This window comes from Aethalodelphis obliquidens, unplaced genomic scaffold (assembly GCF_003676395.1).
Source record: "Aethalodelphis obliquidens isolate GAN/ISIS:26980383/991018 unplaced genomic scaffold, ASM367639v1 scaffold7, whole genome shotgun sequence".
Lineage (NCBI taxonomy): Eukaryota > Metazoa > Chordata > Mammalia > Artiodactyla > Delphinidae > Aethalodelphis > Aethalodelphis obliquidens.
In genome coordinates, this window is record NW_020837951.1 from 47,216,207 (window position 1) to 47,242,039 (window position 25,833).

The 25,833-nt window shown below is 37.2% G+C and overlaps 1 protein-coding gene across 1 annotated transcript in view; it reads right to left on the reverse strand.

Annotated features, from left to right (window-relative positions):
- CUNH9orf85 (chromosome unknown C9orf85 homolog) overlaps positions 1–25,833 on the reverse strand; it is a 63,207-nt gene that overhangs the window by 10,128 nt on the left and 27,246 nt on the right. The window contains exon 2 of the mRNA XM_027105701.1: positions 23,492–23,598. Within this exon, the coding sequence (XP_026961502.1) occupies positions 23,492–23,598 (107 nt within the window). The remainder of the gene's footprint in view (positions 1–23,491; positions 23,599–25,833) is intronic.

Below are 25,833 nucleotides of genomic sequence, written 5' to 3' on the forward strand. Positions count from 1 at the left end.
TTCATGCGCTGTGCACCCTCCAGCCACTACATGCTGCTCTTCTCCATGGCAGCACCATGGACCTGGGCCAGATGTGCAGCTTCTACATCGGCCTCGGCTCACGCATCAACTGCAACATCTTCTCCTATGACTACTCGGGCCATGGCATCAGCTTGGGCAAGCCCTCTGAGAAGAACCTCTACATGACATCGATGCCGTGTGGCAGGCACTGTGCATCGGAAGTGAGAAGAACTACAATCCTGCAGCCGGTGGAACAAAAACCACATCCACAGAAAGATAGACAAGATGAAAAGGCAGAGGGCTATGTACCAGATGAAGGAACAAGATAAAACCCCAGAAAAACAACTAAATGAAGTGGAGACAGGCAACCTTCCAGAAAAGGAATTCAGAATAATGATAGTGAAGATGATCCAGGACCTAGGAAAAAGAATGGAGGCAAAGATCGAGAAGATGTAAGAAATGTTTAACAAACACCTAGAAGGATTAAAGAACAAACAGAGATGAACAATACAATAACTGAAATGAAAAATACACACGAAGGAATCAATAGCAGAATAACTGAGGCAGAAGAACGGATAAGTGACCTGGAAGACAGAATGGTGGAATTCACTGCTGTGGAACAGAATAAAGAAAAAAGAATGAAAATAAATGAAGACAGCCTTTGGGACAACATTAAATGCAACAACATTCGCATTATAGCGGTCCCAGAAGAAGAGAGAGAAAGGACCCGAGAAAATATTTGAAGAGATTATACACGAAAACTTCCCTAACATGGGAGAGGAAATAGCCACCCAAGTCCAGGAAGCACAGAGAGTCCCAGGCAGGATAAACCCAAGGAGAAACACGCCAAGACACATAGTAATCAAATTGGCAAAAATTAAAGACAAAGAAAAATTATTGAAAGCAGCAACGGAAAAACGACAAATAACATACAAGGGAACTACCATAAGGTTAATAGCTGATTTCTCAGCAGAAATTCTACAAGCCAGAAGGGAGTGGCATGACATATTTAAAGTGATGAAAGGGAAGAAACTAAAACCAAGATTACTCTACCCAGCAAGGATCTCATTCAGACTCAACGGAGAAATCAAAAGCTTTACAGACAAGCAAAAGCTAAAAGAATTCAGCACCACCAAACCAGCTCTACAACAAATGCTAAAGGAGCTTCTCTAAGTGGGAAACACAGGAGAAGAAAAGGACCTACAAAAACAAACCTAAATCAATTAAGAAAATGGTAATAAGAACATACATATCAATAATTACCTTAAATGTGAATGGATTAAATGCTCCAACCAAAAGACACAGGCTCGCTGAATGGATACAAAAACTAGACCCATATATATGCTGTCTACAAAAGACCCACTTCAGACCTAGGGACACATACAGACTGAAAGTGAGGGGATGGAAAAAGATATTCATGCAAATGGAAATCAAAAGAAAGCTGGAGTAGCAATACTCATATCAGATAAAATAGACTTTAAAATAAAGAATGTTATAAGAGACAAGGAAGGACACTACATAATGATCAAGGGATCAATCCAAGAAGAAACATAACAAGTATAAATATACATGCACCCAACATAGGAGCTCCTCAATACATAAGGCAACTGCTAACTGCTATAAAAGAGGAAACTGACAGTGACACAATAATAGTGGGGGACTTTAACACCTCACACCAATGGACAGATCATCCAAACAGAAAATTAATAAGGAAACACAAGCTTTAAATGACAAAGTAGACAAGATAGAGTTAATTGATATTTATAGGACATTCCATACAAAAACAGCAGATAACTCTTTCTTCTCAAGTGCGCACGGAACATTCTCCAGGATAGATCACATCTTGGATCACAAATCAAGCCTCTGTAAATTTAAGAAAATTGAAATCATATCAAGCATCTTTTCTGACCACAATGCTATGAGATTAGAAATCAATTACAGGGGAAAAAACGTAAAAAGCACAAACACATGGAGGCTAAACAATACCTTACTCAATAACCAAGAGATCACTGAAGAAATCAAAGAAGGCATCAAAAAATACTTAGAGACAAATGACAATGAAAACACAACAATCCAAAACCTATGGGATGCAGCAAAAGCAGTTCTAAGAGGGAAGTTTATCACAATACAATCCTTCCTCAAGAAACAACAAACATCTCAAATAAACAATCTAACCTTATACCTAAAGGAACTAGAGAAAGAAGAACAAACAAAACCCAAAGTTAGTAGAGGAAAAAAATCATAAAGATCAGAGCAGAAATACATGAAACAGAAACAAAGAAAATAGCAAAGATCAATAAAACTAAAAGCTGGTTCTTTGAGAAGATAAACAAAATTGATAAACCATTTGCCAGACTCATCAAGAAAAAGAGGGAGAGGACTCAAATCAATAAAATTAGAAATGAAAAAGGAGAAGTTACAACAGACACCGCAGAAATACAAAGCACCCTAAGAGACTACTAAAAGCAACTCTATGCCAATAAAATGGACAACCTGGAAGAAATGGACAAATTCTTAGAAAGGTATAACCTTCCAAGACTGAACCAGGAAGAAACAGAAAATATGAACATACCAATCAGAAGTAATGAAATTGAAACTGTGATTAAAAATCTTCCAACAAACAAAGCCCAGGACCAGATGGCTTCACAGGTGAATTCTATCAAACATTTAGAGAATAGATAACACACATTCTTCTCAAACTCAAGAAATTGCAGAGGAAGGAACACACCCAAATTCATTCTACGAGGCCACCATCACCCTGATACCAAAAACAGACAAAGATACTACAAGAAAAGAAAATGACAGACCAATATCACTGATGAATATAGATGCAAAAATCCTCAACAAAATACTAGCAAAGAGAATCCAATAACACATTAAAAGGATCATGCACCATGATCAACTGGGATTTATCCCAGGGATGCAAGGATTCTTCAATATACGCAAATCAATCAATGTGATACACCATATTAGCAAATTGCAGAAGAGAGACCATAGGATCATCTGAATAGATGCAGAAAAAGCTTTCGACAAAATTCAACACCAATTTATGATAACAACCCTCCAGGAGGTAGGCATAGAGGGAACTTACCTCAACATAATACAGGCCATATATGACAAACCCACAGCCAACATCGTTCTCAACAGTGAAAAACTGAAACCATTTCCTCTAAGATCAGGAACAAGACAAGGTTGTCCACTCTCACCACTGTTATTCAACATAGTTTTGGAACTTTTAGCCACAGCAATCAGAGAAGAAAAAGAAATAAAAGGAATCCAAACTGGAAAAGAAGAAGTAAATCTGTCACTGTTTGCAGGTGACATGATACCATACATAGAGAATTCTAAAGATGCTACCAGAAAACTGCTAGAGCTAATCAATGAATTTGGTAAAGTAGCAGGTTACAAAATTAATGCACAGAAATCTCTTGCATTCCTATACACTACTGATGAAAAATCTGAAAGCGAAATTAAGGAAACACTCCCATTTACCACTGCAACAAAAAGAATAAAATACCTAGGAATAAGTCTTCCTAAGGAGACAAAAGACCAGTATGCAGAAAACTATAAGACACTGGTGAAAGAAATTAAAGATGATACAAATAGATGGAGAGATATACCATGTTGTTGGATTGCAAGAATTAATATTGCGAAAATGACTATACTACCCAAAGCAATCTACAGATTCAGTGCAATCCCTATCAAATTACCAATGGCGTTTTTTATGGAACTAGAACAAAAAACCTTAAAATTTGTAATGGAGACACAAAAGACCCCAAATAGCCAAAGCGGTCTTGAGGGAAAAAAACGGAACTGGGGGAATCAGAGTCCCTGACTTCAGACTATACTAGAAAGCTACAGTAATCAAGACAATATGGTACTGGCACAAAAACAGAAATAGATCAATGGAACAAGATAGAAAGCCCAGAGATAAACCCATGCACCTATGGTGAAGTAATCTATGACAAAGGAGGCAAGGATATACAATGGAGAAAAGACAGTCTCTTCAATAAGTGGTGCTGGGAAAACTGGACAACTATATGTAAAAGATTGAAATTAGTACACTCCCTAACACCATACACAAAAATAGACTCAAAATGAATTAGAGACCTAAATGTAAGACCGAACACTATAAAACTCTTACAGGAAAACATAGAAAGGACACTCTTTGACATAAATCACAGTAAGATCTTTTTTCATCCACCTCCTAGAGTAATGGAAATAAAAAATAAACAAATGGGGTCTCATGAAACTTTTTGCACAGCAAAGGAAACTACAAACAAGACGAAAAGACAACCCTCAGAATGGGAGACAATATTTGCAAACGAATCAACAGACAAAGGATTAATCTCCAAAATATATAAACAGCTCATACAGCTCAATATTAAAAAAACAAACAACCCAATCCAAAAATGGGCAGAAGACCTAAATAGACATTTCTCCAAAGAAGACATACAAATGGCCAAGAAGCACATGAAAAGCTGCTCAACATCACTAATTATTAGAGAAATGCAAATCAACACTACAATGAGGTATCACCTCACACCAGTCAGAATGGGCATCATCACAAAATCTAGAAACAACAAATGCTGGAGAGGGTGTGGAGAAAAGGGAACCCTCTTGCACTGTTGGTGGGAATGTAATTTAATACAGCCACTATGGAGAACAGTAAGGAGCTTCCTTAAAAAACTAAAAATAGAATTACCATATGACCCAGCAATCCCACTACTGGGCATATACCCAGAGAAAACCGTAATTTAAAAAGACACATGCACCCCAATGTTCATCGCAGCACTATTTACAATAGCCAGGACATGGAAGCAACCTAAATGCCCACTGACAGACGAATGGATAAAGAAGGTGTGGTACGTATATACAATGGAATATTACTCAGCCATAAGAAGGAATGAAATTGGGTCATTTGTAGAGACATGGATGGATCGAGAAACTGTCATACAGAGTGAAGTAAGTCAGACAGAGAAAAACAAATATCGTATATTAACGCATATATGTGGAACCTAGAAACATGCTACAGATGAACTGGTTTGCAGGGCAGAAATTGAGACACAGATGGAGACAACAAACGTATGGACACCAAGGGGGAAAAGTGGTGGTGGTGGGGGGGTGGGATGAATTGGGAGATTGGGATTGAGGTATATACATGAATACGTATAAAACGGATAACTAATAAGAACCTGCTGTATAAAAAAATAAATAAATTTAAAAAAATAAAATTGACAAGCTGATTCTAAAAGTTATAAGAAAAAGCAAAGTAAATATATTAGCCAAAACTATTTTGAAAGAAAAACAAGGTTGGAAGACTTTCTTAAGCCTGGATTTCAAGACTTATCTTAAAGCTGTAGTAATCAAGGAAGGCAGTATGGTATTGGTGAAAGACAGATACATACATCAATGGGACAGAATAGACTCTTACACACAACTCAACTGATTTTCAACACAGTACACAAAGGGAATTCAATGGAGAAAGTACAGACTTTTCAACAAATAACCATGGAACAGTTGGATATCCATAAAATTAACAGGAAATGGATCATAAACCCAATATAAAACCAAGAATTACATAACTTGTAGAGGAAAACAAAGGAAAAAATATTTGTAACCCTAGGCAAAGATTTCTTAACTACAACAAAACCATCATCAATAAATCCTGATAAATTAAACAGATCTTCACCATACATTCACACAAAACTCTGTACATGAAATATTTATGGCAGCATAGTTCACAATCACCAAAAACTAGCAAACCTAAATGTCTATCAACCAGTGAATGGATGAACAGTCGGTGATACATCCTGATTGAATACTACTCAGCAATAAAACCGACCTAACCACTGATCCACACAACAGTGCAGATGAATCTCAAATCCACTATAAGTTAAAGAAGTCAGCCTCAAAAGACCATATACTGTGTGACTCCATAAATATGACATTCTGCAATAAGGTAAAAGTATGGGGAAAGAAAACAGATCAGTGTTTGCCAGGGACTGGGAGTGAGGTAGGAGGAACTACAAAGTGGCATAAAGGAATGTTTGTGGGTAATAGAACCGTCCTATATCTTAATTGTGGTGTTTGTCTCACAACTGTATTCATTTGTCAAAACTTATAAAACTGTTGTTAAAAACAAAACAACTGCCCCCAAAATAGAGTCACTTAAGCTAAGGCCCAAATCACCAAATTGAGACAATTTCCGTTTTGGTTTTCCCAGAAATGGAATTTTAAACCAATCAGGACTCATCTAATCAGCACAAGCTAAGTACTCTGCCTGATAGGCCCTTGCCACCCCCTAAAGGAAAGTGACCTTGCAGTAACCAATCTGCTTTTTTGTCTAGTGTGACTTTCTTGTTCCCACACCCTTCTGCCTACAAAACTCTTTCATTTTCTACAGTTCCTCAGAGCTCCTTTCCATCTGCTAAATCGGATAAAGTCAATAAGATCTCGAAAATTCACTCAGTTGAATTTTGTTTTTCTAACACTGTACACTATAAAGGGTACATTTTACTGCATGTAAGAGACTTGATTAGGAAAAATGAATCAGAATTTAAAAAAAAAACTTCACAATCGAAGTAAAAATAATTATGAAAATTTTTTGTTAAATAATTTGGTATGTTTTGTGTTTTGACTTTCCAAAAAGCTTTACTTAATTACTTTGCGATAAAAATTAGATTAAAATATTATGCCATTAGAATACACACAAAATTCTAATAATACAAATGGACTAGGAAAAATTTCAGTGTTTTTTGGCTTCAATTTCTTTTTTTTAAATAATTTTAAAGGAAGTCTGTTTTGGTTAGATTTCTGAGGCTTCAAAGAAATTCATTTCTATTAATACGTTGTTTTATAACAGGGACTCCTGGGGTAAACTAATCCTTAAGTATTCAAATTGCTAATTCGGGGATAAAACTGTATTTGTAGAACTGTTAATGTTAAAATTTACATGTAAAATAGGCTCAAAAATGGGATATCCTGTTTTGGAATGCAGAGTTAAAAGATACCAGATTCTACATTTTCTAGCACATCTAATCCTCAAAACAGTGACTTTTATCACTGGCTCAAACACCTGTGTAGCTTATTAAAATGCAGATCTCTGGCCTCCACCCATTATTTATATAATCAGAATCTTGGGGTTGGGTTCCAAGAATCTGTCTGTTAATAAACTCTTAAAGAAATTCTTAAGCACATTACCACTGGAGAACTCTTGACCAGATCAAAGTACTACTCCTAGATAGGGGGGTCTTTCAATATCCTTCAATATGGTTGAGAAGAGAAGGAATTTTTTTGCTGAAAGCAATTATGCTCTTTTCAAATTTAAATCCACTCAGAAAAACAGGTTGTATTAGGCTAGTAGCTCTGAGTATAAATATACCTATCTTATAAGGAGATACACACACATACACATTTTTCAAATGACACGTTTCCTTTTTATAAACATGAAATGTTTGTTAAAAGGTAAATTATATACATTTTTAGACGTTTACAACCCTCCAGTTTCTCTGTCACAGAAGTGAGATCTTTGTGCGCCTTCAATTTCAAATCTCTTAACCTAGGCTTTATGTCTTCATGGGGAATACAGTGAGAGAAGACCTGAAAGTAATTGAGTTTCAGCCTCTTTTTCTCACCTAAATACATCACATTCGTCTAGCCAAAGAATCTTGATCTTAAGCATGAAATGGTTTAGACATTATTTTAATGATAAGAGATATACATTCCAAGTTGTAATAAAACTTGTGCAGTATCTTGAAACATCTTTAAAAATAGCTGTAAATTATTTAATCACTCCTGAGTATTTTTTTCTTGCAAAATGTGTAGTAAGGAAAAACTTGAAATTCACCTAAATACAAATTTTACCTAATTTCCCCTGAAAATAGCTACATTTTGAATATTTTGTGAGTTCATTACCAAGAGAACTCCAGAGATGTTAAAATAATGGTGATTTTGCCTTCTTTTCATTGCTCCATGAAATACAATTCCCAGAAATAATCAATCTTGACCATGCATATACCACAACTAATCATTTTAGTGGAAACTGTGCTCAAAAAAAAAGCACAGGTTACTCCTGTGAACCACGTTTACTAACAAAGGAGACAGTAATACACTTTTTAAAAATGTTATTATATTTACTTTTTTTATAATGAAAAACACAAAAGTAAAGAAAAAGTAATTAAAAGCTAAACAATGTTCACTACCTATTTAAGGATAAAAATCAGAGACAAAATTTGATTTTGAGGACCACTGTAAATACTAGAAAATATTATGTATTTTGAAAATAGCACTGATTTGGGATATCCTGATATCCTTGCCACATAATCATTGAAAGTCACTTTAACTTCTTTGAGTCTCATTCTTTACAATGGGTACTAAAAGTCCGGGCAACTTAGCATGAACAAAGACAGCAGCACCAAATTGTACTAGTAATCACTGTATTTGTCACCTCCACAAATTCATAGCTAAATAACAAAAATGAAAAACCCACAGACTTTCTAATGACATTCTTGTAGTATTAACACATTTTCTATTGTATAATAAAACATAGCAACATTTGGAAGATCTGTATAATTCAATGAACTAATATTTTCCAAATGAGCAAATGCATGATGTTACAAAAGCATGCATGAGTGAAAGATCCATTCAATTGCAAGACAGACCAATGGATTTTAGTATAACAAAGTGTTCTCTGATGTGGTTTCAGATTCTATACCATAACAAACCTTTAGGAAATTACCCTTCTGAGATCTGGTATGGTATCAAAGATGAATTTCTGCAATTATCTGGAAAAGGTTATTAAAATTTACTCATACTCTTTTTGAAATGTACTGTTTCCTTTTCCTTCTACTAGTCAGACACTAATGAAATTCATAGAAATATAAAACAATGCCACTTGTCTCACTAATATTTTTGTTTCAAAAGTTATTTTTTCATAAAAAGTTATTAGTATTAACACTTAATGGGCATGTTGCTTACATTCATATTATGTATTAAATAATTATTTTAAAATGTCTCAGTTTTCATATCTAATACAATAAATATCATTATATCTAATAAATATCATTAGACATAACCCATAAAAGCCAATATAAACCAAGCTATCAGGGCTTCCCTTGTGGCACAGTGGTTAAGAATCCCGCCTGCCAATGCAGGGGACACGGGTTCGATCCCTGGTCTGGGAAGATCCCACATGTTGCGGAGCAACTAAGCCCACGCGCCACAACTACTGAGCCTGCACTCTAGAGCCCGCGAGCCACAACTACTGAAGCCCGCCCGCCTAGAGCCCGTGCTCTGCAACAAGAGAAGCCACCGCAATGAGAAGCCTGCTCACCACAACTAGAGAAAGCCCGCGCGCAGCAACGAAGACCCAACGCAGCCAAAAATAAACAAATAATTAATTTTTAAAAAACAAGCTATCTGAGCTCCTCAGTAAATTTTTTTTTTTTTTTTTTTGTGGTATGCGGGCCTCTCACTGTTGTGGCCTCTCCTGCTGCGGATCGCAGGCTCAGCGGCCATGGCTCACGGGCCTAGCCGCTCCGCGGCATGTGGGATCTTCCCGGACCGGGGCACAAACCCATGGTCCTCTGCATCGGCTGGCGGACTCTCAACCACTGTACCACCAGTGAAGCCCCTCAGTAATTTTTAACAGTATAAAGAGGTCCTGAGAACAAAAGCTCTGAGAAGTACTGATCTGGACAATAAATACCAATGGGAAAAGAACTGATCTGATATTTTCAGTAACTTCTATAAGTAAAAGACTCATTTTACTCTGCCACAACTTTTCTGGTACTGCCTTCATTTCCTGGTTATATTATTACACTTTAACCTTTATCACAGTTCAGCTCCACTTGTAATATTCTGACAGGTGACAGCTAGGTGCTTTTGTAAACAGTGAGCTGTGATACTCCACTCTTGGTGTACAAATAATAGAAACTCACATTAACAGAGTTCTATAAAGTGACATTTCCTACAGTGGCTCCAAGTAACCTGTGCTAACACAGAAAGATCCAGAATCCATACTAAGGAATTATATCATATGCTACTTAGGAAATGTTTTTAAGGAAACAATGTCCCCAAATTCCAAGAACTTTGAGTAGAAGTTCAGTTCACTTCCCTGTGTCCCTAAATGATGTATTTGAAAATACGTGGAGAGATTTTACCTCTTCTTATTGCAGTAGATTTGATTAGAATAATTCTTAAAAGATTACAAAATATTCACCTTTGACCAAGAGTAGTTTAGAAAAAAAAAAGAGAAAATGGAAACTACTGCTCAAAACTATTACTTGGAGCAGGTAATTTAAAATCAAAGCTTGCTGTATCAATCAATATTAATGTCAAAAAGTAGGCTTTATGTACAGATGCACTAGTGATGATAGTAATGAAAACTCTTCACTTCTACCTTTAAGTATTAAAGACCAAAGTTCTGGGCAAGAATAAGGTCAGGGTTTACAGTCACTGTATACTATAATATGATGCAGAGTGGCCTGTGACTAAAACTCCACTCTAGGACATTTTAATACTCCTGGAATGTGGTGACGTGACTCTCATATCACTGATTAACCATCAGAGCCTCAAACTATTCTAAGAAATTCTGGAGTTGAAGAGCTAAACCAAAGAGGCCAAACTGGCACTCACTGTCTTTCTCTCATATATAGTTTATTGTCACACACTGGTATACATGGAAGGACTGATCATACTGTAGTATATAACAATGTTTACTTTTGTTTGATAAAAGATCAAAAAAAATTAGTGATCAATACACTTTTTTTAAGGCTAGAAATCTAACCGCTAAACCAAAATTCTGTCTTGTTTTCTCTTTGTTAAATGTATACTCAAAGCAGATCTTTTTGACAAGGAACATTGATTAATGTTTATGAATCACCAAGATTATGTAACAAGAGGAAAGAAAAAATAAGAGCAAATGAATGAACAAATGACAACTTATGTAGAACCCAAAGACAATACATATAGAGACAGTTTGAGAGTACCTGCATTGTCCATCAAAGAGAACAGGGGATTCTTGCTCATTTTCCCTCCATTCCCTGCTGCCTTCCTCATAGGGTTTCCTGTAAACATTGTTTACAGCACTCTACTACCTTTTCTAGATCTGTCTTTCCTATCTTCATCTTATTATTCCTCTGCAGGCTTAACTTGTGCCCTTTGGGTCTCTGTCTCCTTTTACTTACAACTAGCACTTCTTGCGACCTGCCAACAGAGTTACCTGTGGGCCCACCTCTCCTAACAGACTGTAAATTCCTTGGTGTCACAGTCATTTTGGTATCTTCTGTAATACATAGCACAGTGTCTTGTACATTGAAGATGCTATTTAAAATAATTGCAGGGCTTCCCTGGTGGCACAGTGGTTAAGAATCCACCTGCCAAGGCAGGGGACATGGGTTCAAGCCCTGGTCCGGAAAGATCCCACATGTCGTGGAGCAACTAAGCCCATGTGCCACAACTACTGAACCTGCACTCTAGAGAGCCCACGAACCACAACTAATGAGCCCGCATGCCGCAACTACTGAAGCCCGCATGCCTGGAGCCCGTGCTCCACAAGAGAAGCCACCGCAATGAGAAGCCCGCACACCCCAATGAAGAGTAGCCCCTGCTCCCGCAACTAGAGAAAGCCCACATGCAGCAACAAAGACCCCAACACAGCCAATAATAAAAACAAATAAATAAATAAATTTATTTAAAAAAATAATTGCAAACTGAACCAAATTTTTTATCTGTTATCCCTAGCAATCCCATTTCTTTGTCAGAAAATAGCTGTTTGGGATAATATCCTCCATCACTACCCTGGACTCTTCCTAGAGACAATTTTGTTCCTAACAAAACATGTAGATTACACTAAATTATCTTTCAAATACAGGGCAGGTTTCTTGGTTCTTGTAGGTTAAGTAAGGAAAATCTGGTTATACAAAATAAAGTTTTTTAACAGATATGTTTTCATTCTACAAGTGAAAATTTTGTGTTCGTTAATTTAAGGTATAGAAATGGTTCAAGTCATAGTGGATGACTTTGAGTCAAACCTTAGGGATCTGACATTAAAATGAAAGCCAGGAATGAGAGATTATGAAAAAACAAACAAAAAAACCTCTGCATTCTAATTTTGAATCTGCTGTTTACTAGCTGTGCCTATGGTAAGTCGCCTAATTTTTCTAAGGCCACTTTTTCATCTGCTGCTCCTACCTCCATAGGGTTCTTACTAGAAGCCAATATATATAACAAAGCTTTGAAGACATGCAAAGTTCAGTACAAATATCTTAATTATCTACTTGCTTAAGACACTATCAGAAAAATGGAAAAACGTATAGTACTAGGGTTAAAGTGAAATCTAGCTTTACGTGATCTTAGGCCAGCTCTAAGTATTTGAGATCTTTTCCTTTCCTTTTACCATGATTCTTCAAACAGTATCAAGTTCCTGATAATTCTCTGAAGAATTCCAGCAATAAATTCTCCCAAGTCTCACCAACAGAATATAATTTCTACTTTTAAGGGATTTCTTAGCTTTCTGGCTTCTACCTTTTACAATTAACATCCAAATCAGAAAGAATACATCATTTCAGTGCCCAAACAGTAAAAGTAAAATTGGGGGCTTCCCTGGTGGCGCAGTGGTTGAGAGTCTGCCTGCCGATGCAGGGGACACGGGTTCGTGCCCCGGTCTGGGAAGATCCCACATGCCGCGGAGCGCCTGGGCCCGTGAGCCATGGCCGCTGAGCCTGTGCGTCTGGAGCCTGTGCTCCGCAACGGGAGAGGCCACAACAGTGAGAGGCCCGCGTACCGCAAAAAAACAAACAAACAAAAAAGTAAAATTGGATTTCTAAAATACCAGTAAAGGAGAAGGTTCCATAATAACAAAGCTATTTCTGCATCCCAGAGTACTAAAAGTACTTTACTTATCTAAGACGTAGTCTCTGCAATGCCACTCCCAGTTCCTATTCATGGAAGTCATGCTGTCTGAAAGGAAAAAGGCACTCAACTGCAGGGGTTTCCCCAGCTATTTACAGTACACCTTTCCCAGGTTGATGGGGGATGAAGGCAGGAAGGGAAAGGAAAAAAAAGAGTCAAACTACAGTTGAGTCTTTACTATCTTTTAATTCTGCTTGGATTCTGGCAGATAGCATACACTGTTAAACTATCTTCATCCCAATCACCTCTGCCATAACAAACTTACTTGAATTTCCAAATAAACTGCATATAGGTACACACACATCTAGAGAGAGGACCTGACTGACAATGAAGGTTTAATCATTAAATATCCTTTTCTCCTATTTTATTTTAGAACAATTTTTCTTCCTAATTTATTATATTCTTTGCAACAGTAAGTAATCAATTTTTCACTGGTCTGGAAACGTGATATTTAATAATGTATTTATTTCAATGAAATTGATTGGGATGTTGCCTAGACCTGGTGTAAAATTTAATTCACCACTTAAAAATTCCAACCCTTTGTGCTTCCCTGGTGGCGCAGTGGTTGAGAGTCCGCCTGCCGATGCAGGGGACACGGGTTCGTGCCCCGGGAAGATCCCACATGCCGCGGAGCGGCTTGGCTCGTGCGCCATGGCCGCTGAGCCTGCGCTCTGCAACAGGAGAGGCCACAACAGTGAGAGGCCCGCGTACCGCAAAATAAAAAATAAAAAATAAATTCCAACCCTTTTTGCCAAGCCAATAAAATTTGTAAAATGTAATGAACACAACTGGTATAAACTTCACCTTCTATTTCCACCCAGTCTAATACCCTAAGTTAATAATAAAAATGATGGGGTTTGGGAGGTAAGATTAGAAAGAGCCTAAAAATCTATAAACCAGATAAACAATCCAACTGCTATGTTTATTTTAAATGGTAAAAATAAAAGAATGTATAGAAAGCCAGTCTTTATTTACCACAATAATATATATATGCTATATACAGGTATATACAATATATATAATACATGGTGCCAGCAAAAGAAAGAAAAAAAGAAAAATAGAAAGAAAGAGAAATAGAAAAACAGGAAGGAAGGAAGGGAATAAAAGCCAGTTGTCAGGCAATAAACCCATAAATTAAGCATCCAATTTTTACCAGTTTTTTTTTTTTAAGATTTTTTTTGATGTGGACCATTTTTTTTTTTTAACACTAAAGAGGCTATTAAGTATGTAGTATTATCTATAAGTACAAAGACTTTCCCAATCACGTCACTTAGAGATCATTTTATCCACTGCTCTGTTTGGCTGCCAGTCTCTTGTCTCTCTCCTCAGCAATGGTAAGGCGGATACCCTTTCCACAAGGAACAGAGATCCATGGTTTGTTGCCTTTGCCAATAACGAAAATGTTGGAGAGCCGGGTGGCAAAGCTATTGCCATTGGCATCTTTCACATAAACTACATCAAAAGAACCAGGATGTCTCTCCTGGTGAGTGATCATACCAATTCTTCCCAGGTTAGCACCTCCAGCCACAATTCACAGGTTACCAATGTCAAATTTGAAGAAATCAGTAATCTTGCCAGTCTCCAAATCAATTTGAATGGTGTCATTCACCTTGATGAGGGGATCAGAGTAGCGGATGGTGCAAGCATCATGGGTTGATGTGGACCATTTTTAAAGTCTTCATTGAATTTGTTACAATATTGCTTCCGTTTTATGTTTTGGTTTTTTGGCCGAGAGGCATGTGGGACCCTAGCTCCCAGATCAGGGATCCAACCTGCACCCCCTGCATTGGAAGGCCAAGTCTTAACCACTGGACGGCCAGGGAAGTCCCCAATTTTTACCAGTTTTTAAGGAATTCAACTTTGTTCATTAATCTGTAGCCATTTCACTATATAAAATATCACCAAGTCAACAGCCTTCTCTGGCTATGAAATATAATATTTATAAAATATAAAGCTTTTGCATTTCCATCCCAATTAATTTCGTTAAGCACCAATGTTTATTAGCACTGAGACAATTTTTCTATTAGAAGAGTCTACAATAAACAAAGCATTTAATTTTCAGATGTCCTGACATAAATATTTTCTTCAAATTTAAAAAAGGAAAAATTCTTTCTCTAATAATTTATTTAAAAATCCATTTATTTTTCCTTTTCACTTGAATCTGTTTATCTTTCCCATGCATGCAATATAGCTTTAGGCCCATAATGGCTCAGGGACCCCTCAAAGGTGTATTTTAATAACAGAAGCTGTGCTTCTAGAATGCAAAGAGCTGATAAATGTGCTCAGTTTTACAATACATCAAAAGGGAGGCAAGTCAAAATGTTCAAAACATGTGGATTGTAGAATTAGCCACCTAAACAATGGGTCTTCACTCAGACGCTATAAACTCAGATTATATGGGGGAATGAGGGCTCAATTTGGACTGGTCACGGCATATTGCAAACATTATTTTTCAGGTATCTCACAGTGAAGTAAGTAGTATGCTCAGTTCCTAAGCACTGAAAGCAAGTACACCTTGGATACTTATGAATAGAATCTATCTATCTAAAATGTGATTATAACTCGTTCAAGGAGATTCACGTTACAGTGTTTGAGCAATGAACAAATACAAGTAATGAATGCCAACTCATGGACAAATAAAATAATTCAGCACCAAGGAATGAGTGCAAGGTACTATCATGATTTAACCATTAGCTGGTGGATATACCTGGTGCTTTCTGTGCATTAATTTGCTTTCTTTGAAAAGTGAGGGCAGTGGTACTCTTTATTAGGCAGAATTTTAAGAGTACAATACTTCTTCCCTTTAAAAAAAAGGGAGTTAACATATTTTGGCAAGTATGTAGAGAAATTTGAACCCTTGTGCACCACTGATAGGATTATAAAATAGTGTGATCACTATAGAAAAAAGTATGGAGAAGCCTCATGAAAACAGAACTACCATATGATCCACCAATCCCTCTTCTGGGTATACATGCAAAGAACTGAAAACAGAGTCTCGAAGAGATATCTGCCCAACAATGTTCATAGCAGTATTCAAAATAGCCAAGAGGTGGGAGCCACCTAAAGGTCCATCAATGGATGAGTGGATAAACAAAATGTGATACATACACACACACACACACACACACACACACAATTATTATTCAGGTTTAAAATGGAAGGAAATTCTGTCACATGCTGCAGCACAAATGATCCTTGAAGACATCATGCTAAGTGAAATGAAAGTAAAAAAAAAAGACATATACTGTATGATTGCATTTATATAAGGTATTTAAAGTAGTCAAATTCAAAACAACAGAAAGTAGAATGGTGTTTACCAAGAACTAAGGAAAGAAGAAGAGGGGAGTTGTTAAATGGGTTATACAGCTTCAAACTTGCAAGATGAAAAAGCTCTGGAGATCTACTGCACATGTGATTATACATAACACTACCGAACTGTACACTTTTAAATGGCTGAGATGGCAAATTTTATGTTATGTGTTTTTCACCACCACAACAAAAATAGATAGATAGATAGATAGATAGACAACTTAAAAAAAGAACACAGTTGGTCTATAAAAGATTATCTTTAAGGATTTAGTTTGGCTAATTAAAAAAAAAAAGCTTTTAGTAAAGATGGAGCAAACATCTGGTTAGAGAGGTAAGCAATAGGGTAGCATGACCTGTTGAGCAACACCTCACTTTCTCCCCAATAGTACTACGTTTTGTTTTCTCCCACAGTTTAGAAGACCACCCCCATCCATTCCCCCAGCACACTACAGTAAACATACAAAAGCAAAACTTCTGGGGGGACAAAGTTCCACTTAGCTGCCTGCTGCTGGAGACCCAACTCTTCCCCACAAGTGCACTTGAAACATTCATGTGAAATAAGCCTTTTTAAAAACACTATTTTATTCATCTGAGCCAAGGGAGTAGAGATGAGATAGGGGAGAATTTATTTATTTAATGCAATGACGTGTGAAGAGATAAGGGTTGTACCAGGGCAGTCAGTGGAGATAAAAATTAAGAGACAATACGTTTTAAAATTGTCAAGTAAGAAGTGCAATACCTGGGGACTTCCCTGGTGGCGCAGTGGTTAAGAATCTGCCTGCCAATGCAGGAGACATGGGTTCGATCCCTGGTCCAGGAAGATCCCATGTGCTGCAGAGCAACTAAGCCCATGCTCCACAACTACTGAGCCTGCGCTCTAGAGCCTGTAGGCCACAACTACTGAGCACACGGATCACAACTACTGAAGCCCGCGTGCCTAGAGTCCATGCTCTGCGACAAGAAAAGTCACTGCAATGAGAAGCCCGCACACCGCAACTGAGAGTAGCCCCCGCTTGCCGCAACTAGATAAAGCCCGTGCGCAGCAATGAAGACCCAACGCAGCCAAAAATAAATAAATTAATTAAAAAAGAAGTGAATACCTGGATGTGAGGACCAGGGGGAGTGACTTTGTTTAATGAAAAGCAAACATTGTTTTAGGCATAAAGCACCCACAAGTCATGAAACTGGCCAGACATCCCTAGAGCAATGTGGTTCCAAGGTATGGTACACCAGTTCTTCTCCTCTTCACTTGAAATATGTTTCGGATGAAATCTACTTTCAATCAACATTCTTCCTTTGGCATTTAAGGTCTTCTCTCCATTCAGGGCAGCTCCAATTTGGTCTGTAGCATTCAGTGGACTCCTGGGTAACCTTTTGTTTTATTCAAAAACTCTACAGCTGCAAAGTTTGAAAACCACTGAACCAAATACGTATGACATTTCAGTGGCTTGACCCTGTGGGTATCCACCTATTTTGTATGCAACACGGTTCCTCAACCACGACACTACGGCCAGGTCAGGCGGCTATAGCTTCGTTGTAAGGGCTGTCCTGGGCGCTGTGGGATGTTTAGCCTACACCTGGGCCTCTACCTCCTAGATGCCAGTAGCATCCCTCCCAAATTCTCTAGTCATGACAATCAAAAAGTCTCCAGACACTGCCAAATATCCCCTGGGAGGCAAAATCCTCCCCTCCCAGACTCTAATCTGTTTGTGGTCTGTTGCTATTTTATACTAGCTTCTCCTTTCTCTTCTAATGGTTATGTTAAACATGAGCTAACACTATATTATTGGTGATTTCTTTTTAATGGGTAGGAAGAGAAAACAAACAGGCTAGAGACTCTAACAGATATGTGGGTATTTGCCTACCACATTTCAAAATTGACAGGAGAATAAAGGTTGCTTGGTTACCTGAAACACAAGGCATATGAAGTTTCTATGCCTTAGGCATTTCAGGACCTAAAAGTAAAATTTGTCTAGATACAGGCATTTCAAAAAAAAAAAAAAAAAAAAAGCAGGACTATATATACTACTCAGCAGTAGGAAACTTCCATAAACAAGATAGGTGACTTATAAAAATTAATATAGTATTAGGCTCAGGTGAAGAGGGAAAAAGGACTTTTTGAATGAATAATAAAACACAGAAATCACTGTGGGAAAGTGGAAAAACAGAGCTTTGCAATAAGACAATTTGCATCTGAATCTTAACTCCATTTGCTTTACTTTCTTATCTTGGTAAGACATTTAATCCCTCTGAGCCCAGAATAAAAAAGAAAGAAAGAAAGAAAAGAGCCCATTTCATTTCCTTACATTGCTTGAGGAAGGGGACAGTCTTTTAACCATCTGTATTTCTAGTACCCAGAAAATAATATAAATGTCTATAAATGAGTTTTAAGTGAAAAATATCAAGATTCCTTTCTTCTTTTAAGAGTTATACAAATCACTTTATATTTTTAAGATTTCTTGCATTTCCAATAATTTTCAGCTCCACACCTAAAATTATTTACAGTGTTCATGAATGGCTTGTGATTGACCGGGAATGGTAATGAATGGTTTTAATTTATCTTTGGGTTTTTTTTTTTCCCCTCAAAAGTCAAAAACAAGACACTCGACAGAAATTAACACACCATTGTAAAGCAATTATACTCCAATAAAGATGTTAAAAAAACAACAACAACAACAAGGCACTTGAAAAATGAGGGGTCTGGGGGGTTTTTTTTGGCCTCGCTGCGTGACTTGCAGGGATCTTAGTTCCCCAACCAGGGACCGAACCCCACCCTTCACAGTGAAAGCGCTGAAAGTGCAGAGTCCTAACCACTGGACCACCAGGTAATTCCCCTTGAAAAATGAGGTTTTATACAAAAAGATTTAGACTCGTCCTGAACCACAATTCTACATCTAGCAGTAATCTTAATAATGATTATACCATTCAGGGGTCAAGGGAGATGTCTGTCATAGCACCACAACAGCCCTCCACCAGGGAGTAGCGATTTCTCGCCTTCAAATAAAAAAACACGAGCCAAAATGATGGGGAAATCCTGGTACAACTACGCTGACCTCTGATTAAGTGACAGTGGAAAATAAGGATGGCAGCTCATCTTAGCACTTTTACAGAGATGAGAAGCTGTAAAAAACTAAGCATTATGTTTATGAGCCTTTCATTTTATTTCTATAAAGACCTACAGCTTTGCATACTCAATGACATTTAAATTATCTGATCATATCAAAGGGTAGTATCATATCAGTATCTCATTGTTCACACATCACTAATACGTGACATGCATTTTATCCCCTTCCCCTCACAGCCATCATCCCATCCCTCTCTAGCAAAAACAGTTTTCAACTCTTCCCTCTTTCAGCTAAAGTTAGGACATCTATTCTTTTCTTAAAAGTCTCTGGGAATGGTCCACGGTTGTTTTCAGTTATTGGAAGAAATTGTCATAAAGAACATGCTTATAAAAATCCTGTAGCACATCACCTTACTGAAGGAAAAAGAGAAACATGACAATATTTTCTGCCACTTACAAACACCGTACAATTTTTGCTTCCCATGGTTGAATGAAGAAGTTTGAAGAGTTTAGATGTCAACCTCTGTTTCTTGGATCTAACTGTTTGGTATCAGATCCCATGGACAATGGAAATTTGCTAGATGTGCGTGGTTTTTGGTGATTCACACGCCAAACAAATGGGAGAAAAGGCATTAATTTTCCCAATATTCAGAATATTATCTCATTCCAAAAGAAATGTCACTTATAAACAGTACTTCCTCCTCCATTTTATGTTCTGCTGAACTTTTCTTTATGTACATCATTTGGTTACATAATTTGTGGCATGAGACAGACAAATGAAACAATGCTCAGCGTTTTAACCAAAAGTAACATTCAGGGTGCTGGAAAATGAATCTTTACACAAAAGACACATCTAGTGTCAAAGTAAACTTCTTATACAAATCCTAACAAAGGACAAATTTAATTTATAAGTGATTAGCTTGAACAAAACATTTAAAATTTCAAAACAAGCTACGCTACTTTAAGCACTGTTCATCAATGGATTTAAAAACCTTATAGCATTGGTCAAGTTTTGATATGCAGAGACAGCAAAGTGTACATAGGTGATTTATGCTTTCTATAACACTCAATCTTGGTTTGGAGTTTGAAAGCTAGGCTTTCTAAAATGCCTAATGTAATCTAAAATTCTAACATAGCCTGAAATTCATGATATTCTAGGCCAGGCAAGTTGACCTCCTAAATAACGTGTTCAGACTTGTTTTAACTAGCAGTTTCTTAGTCTCTCATAAGCTATCATTTTTGTATTAGCTTGGGCTTCTTTATTACTAGAGATCTTCCTTTAGGCTTTAACGTCTTGTTACCTGTACTTTGGTATTCGTATAATATATTTCCTTCATTTTGCATTCAGTGGGAGCTATTCTATGGCTAACCTCATCTGCTTCAGGGTGATATAGAACAGCAGCTCCTGAGGTCCTCTTCTAGCTCTCATTTCGAAGACCTCTGAGTCACATACTACCGGCTATTGGCAACATCACCATGAGCTTCCCTGACTCCAAGGACTTCAATGACTCCAAGACAGGACACAGTTGCTGACCTTTGGGTCCATGTGTCCACATTCAACCATTCTTAGGTTGTTGTGTTATAAGTTTTCTGGAACTAAACATAAGATTTGTTACTGTTTCCTTTTGTTTTTAACGGAGTCTTTCTATCTGAATAAAATATCTGTTCTTCTAGGAATTATAGTATACAAGTTCTTCTGGAGCCATAAAAATATTAAGGCCATAAGTAATACACAAAAAGAATAAAAATTCAAGAGCTGTCTAAAATAACTAAGTTCAGAAATTCTATGGCATGGGACTTCCCTGGCGGTCCAGTGGTTAAGACTTTGCCTTCCAATGTGGGGGGTGTGGGGTTGATCCCTGGTTGGGGAGCTAAGATCCCACATGCTTTGGGGCCAAAAAACCAAAACATAAAGCAGAAGCAACATTGTAACAAATTCAATAAAAACTTTTTAAAAAAAAGAAATTCTCTAGCAAATCACAGCATCTGGAAAATGTATAATAATTGATATGATCTTTTATATACTGGCACATTCAATGAAGATAAAGGATGCAGCACAAATTAAAGATAAGAGATTAAATTGCAGATAATGGATAAGGCACAAATGTTTTTAAATTATTTCCTTTGTTATATGATGAATCTACTAAAACTCTACAGCTACATAAATACTTACTACCTATAAAAATTCTTTTAGGAACTAGCACTACCAAGAGAAAAATGGAGACTGGTGATGAAATCTCAAAATACCTTTATAAAAAGAAAGACCTGTTGAAAATATTCAAAAAACTACAAATCTTGTATTAGGCCTATTAACTAAAACTACACAGTTTATAGTGAACCAGCATCTAATTTCTGTGGTAGGAAACAGAGTTAATCCATTCATGGAAATCCAGCACTGAACAGTACAAACAGTTGCCAAATTTCCCTACTGCTAATTTGGGCCAATGAGCATAAAACTTTAAAATTTTCTTTATAAGTGTTTTCTTTGGGGAGGAAATGCTAGAGAATACAAAGAAAAGACTGGAAGACAGGAGACAGAAACTTGTATAGCTATTTAAAAGGGGGTCAGCTGTACCTGTAATAAATACTAAAAATTTGCTCTGAAAAAGCAATACAGAAATAAAAAGCTGAAGTTAGTCTATCTTTACTTGAGGTTTTTAACCTTTCAGCATTAAAAAGAAGCATCTTAAGCAAACTAAAATGCCCAAACATTCAAAGCTGTTAAAATTCTCAAATAAACAAATTACCCCATAGCTTGAGTTAAAGATCCACAAAAAAGCTGACATAATTTTTCAATAGAAATAAACAGCAAAGGTTATATCATATTTATTTATTATTATTATTATTTTTGTGTGTGTGTGTGGTACGCGGGCCTCTCACTGCCGTGGCCTCTCCCGTTGTGGAACACAGGCTCCAGACGCGTAGGCTCAGCGGCCATGGCTCACGGGCCCAGCAGCTCCGCGGCATGGGGGATCTTCCCGGACCGGGGCACGAACCCGCGTCCCCTACATCGGCAGATGGACTCTCAACCACTGCGCCACCAGGGAAGCCCCATATTTATTTATTTATTTATTTATTTATTTTTGTGTGTGTGTGTGTGGTACGCGGGCCTCTCACTGTTGTGGCCTCTCCCGCCGCGGAGCACAGGCTCCGGACGCGCAGGCTCAGCGGCCATGGCCCACGGGCCCAGCTGCTCCGCGGCATGTGGGATCTTCCCAGACCGGGGCATGAACCCGTGTCCCCTGCATCTGCAGGCGGACTCTCAACCACTGCGCCACCAGGGAAGCCCCATATTTATTATTTAGACTGACTTCCAAACTTTAATTAAAATTTCCTCCCAAAAAGGGAGAGGGAATACATTTAAGGAAGTTGCTACTACTGAATAGCTAAAAGTAAAATAAAGCAACAATGAACAAATGTATTCTAAATAGCTACTATATAGACTACCAAATTAAAACTCATAATTGTAAAAATAATATTGTACATATTAATGCTAATTTTTATATGTAAAATAATCAGTTTTCTCTTTTAGGCAGCAATTACCCTCCAATATGGCCCTTACTCAGCTGAGCCAAAGGATGTACGGGAGCTGCACCAGGATGTACATAAAGCTGATAAAACAGAATGCCAAAATTACAGAGGAAGGGTAAAGGACAGAGAGGTGAGAAATAAAGTCCAGTGTCTTTTCATGTAGACCCAAAACTTCAAAGGAATGAAATTATAAATTATCAATCTAGTGATTTATTTATGATACTCAATCTAAGGCATTTCAGTAAGCTTCATGGGTCAAATTAAAAGGTCAGACCCTTTTTAAGACCCCCTTTGGTAAAAAATATTATTTAATTTAGTAAATTAAATAGTAAACATTATTATCTCATCAGTGGGAGATAGAATTTTGCAAAACAAACTTTCCCTTCTCTGCCTTAAGCCTAGTCTCATTTTATGAACAAGACGCTATAAAAATGGTGCATTATTTATTTAGGGGAGAATGGGGAGAGGGGAATGGTGAATCCACCCTTTCAATCTATTTGCCTTCACAAGCTAGGATTCAGCATGTAAGATGAAATTCTATTGTGCAGGGAATGGAAATTTTTTCTCTATTCACCTTAATATTTATCTGGACACGATTTTGAAAATCAGGGAATGAAGTCATATACTATGATACTGATAGTACTGGTGAGGTAATTAAGAAACTTAACTTACCATTTTTTAGGCTTTGATAAGGGTTTGTACTTGCTGTATTTTACACGCCACTCAAGAACTTCTTTACAACGCTGACATACTCCATCATGAAGTTTTGCATTAATTTTCTTAAAAAGAAACAGAAAAACAAATTGAGAATTTCACTTGTGAGCCAGCATTACAAACCCCAAAAGGTACATGAGAAATTTAAGGTTTTTTTAATTTTAATTTTATTTATTTATTTTTATAAATTTATTTACTTTTGGCCACGTTGGATCTTTGTTGCTGCGCGACCTTTCTCTAGTTGCAGTAAGTGGGGGCTACTCCTTGTTGTGGTGCACGGGCTTCTCATTGCGGTGGCTACTCTTGTTGCAGAGCACGGGCTTTAGGTGTGTGGGCTTCAGCAGCTGTGGCACACGGGCTCAGTAGTTGCAGTTCACAGGCTCTAGAGCACAGCCTTAGTAGTTGTGGAGCGCGGGCTTAGCTGTTTCATGGCATGTGGGATCTTCCCAGACCAAGGCTCAAACCCATGTACCCTGCATTGGCAGGCGGATTCTTAACCACTGCGCCACTAGGGAAGGCCTAAGTGTTTTTTTAAATAGCAACCTAACTTCAACCTGGGTTAACATTTTATGGTATACTATGTATTTCTATGTACATTATCAATTTGGCTCTTTACAAAGGCAAAGATCCTTAACTGGCTGTAGCTCAGAATCATCTAGGGAGCTTTTTAATTTCCTGGAAGGAGTATTTTAAGCACATCCCCATTGATTCTGATGCATATTTATTTTACAACTCAAACTGTATAGTTAAGATATATGCATTTTACTGTATGTACGTTATATCTCAAAAAAAGGTAGTAATAAAAAAGAAAGTCTAATTCATATTTTAAGACTACTGTTTTGACAATTCAAATCTTACCACTGAGAAATGAGAAATTAAACTGAGAAATTAGACAGTCCTGAATTGTCAGTATGCAGGGGACAGCAGAGACTAAGAAACTTGAGAAAGGAGAGCCAGGGAGAAGCAGCTGGAAGCAAGAAGGTATTTAATTATTCAATTTAAACCTTTTGTATTCTCATGTAAAGATGTCTTAGAAAAGTTACCTTGCTAACCTGGTTTCTTCAAAACAGAAAATAAATATGTGCATGTGACTGTGGTAGAAAAGGGGCTTTATGAAGAAAATAAACATTTTTATTATAATATTAGTCTCAAAATGTGTTGGGAAATGAAGAAGGAAAATTTTTAAATGTGTCATGTGTTCTCACAACAGCTTTATATTTTATAACACATTTATTTGACTCAGGACCTAGACTATATATTTTCACTAAGTACTCTGGGAATTCTCTAACTTACTTTGGTTGTGGAAGCCTGGTCTTTGCCTATTGTTGGAATAATGAAGAAAGGACATTTTAAGTTCGCTTCCTTTGTTTCCTTTTTAATTTCTCAAAAGGAGAAAAAAAAAGCATCCCAAAAGATGCAGATTCTTTGGAAGGGTATTTGATACTGAGTTAAAATCACAATATTTAGAAATCATCTGAAAGAAAACAAAACTTCTAAACAGCATTTGATATTCTTTAAAGTTCTAAACAAGAAGGTAAGATAATGACAAAACGTTTATTCAAAGAGATATTTCAAGGGTATTTTCAAAAACCATAAATTAAGCTGTGAATACATTATGTGTGAATTTAACGCTGTGGTGAAAAACATATTCTATTACTTATGAATTGTGTGTGGGGATTCTTTTCTTCCTGACCTAGAAGGAGAGTCCCTGGGAAGATAAATTCTGCATGCCACTATATTCCCTCTTTTCTGTGGTCCACTGACTGTTGCCAGAAAGAAGGAAGTCTGTGCCTAACACCAAACTCCTCTTCTTATCAACCTTGGCACTTAGTTATTGCATACAGGGCTTGCTAAGAAATATCCAGAACTAAGGTTCACATTTCATCTTTGATTCTCACTGCCCTCTGTTGCCTAGAATATCTTACCGAAAGCATTGCTTATATCTTCCTAACTCTAACAATAATAGAAACAAACTAATGACTTGATCTATGATTATAATATGAATGTGATATAAACTTTCAAATTAGAATGTTCTTAGAATGCACACCATTTTGTTACCTGCAATTTTATTATATACAACACACGCTACTTGTTAACTAGGAAGGATTATTTGGTTTCTTGCTTGTTTCTGTTCCAATTTCCGACCATTTCATCTTGATTTACAAAGCTGTGCATAGCTTGGAAACTGGTTTCTTTAGGGTGGATCGAGAGTAGAACAAAACAGGTCTTTGTGGGAACTTGTCCTGTATGTGATGTGTGAAGCAGTATAAATGGAGACGTTGTACAGCATCCACATGATC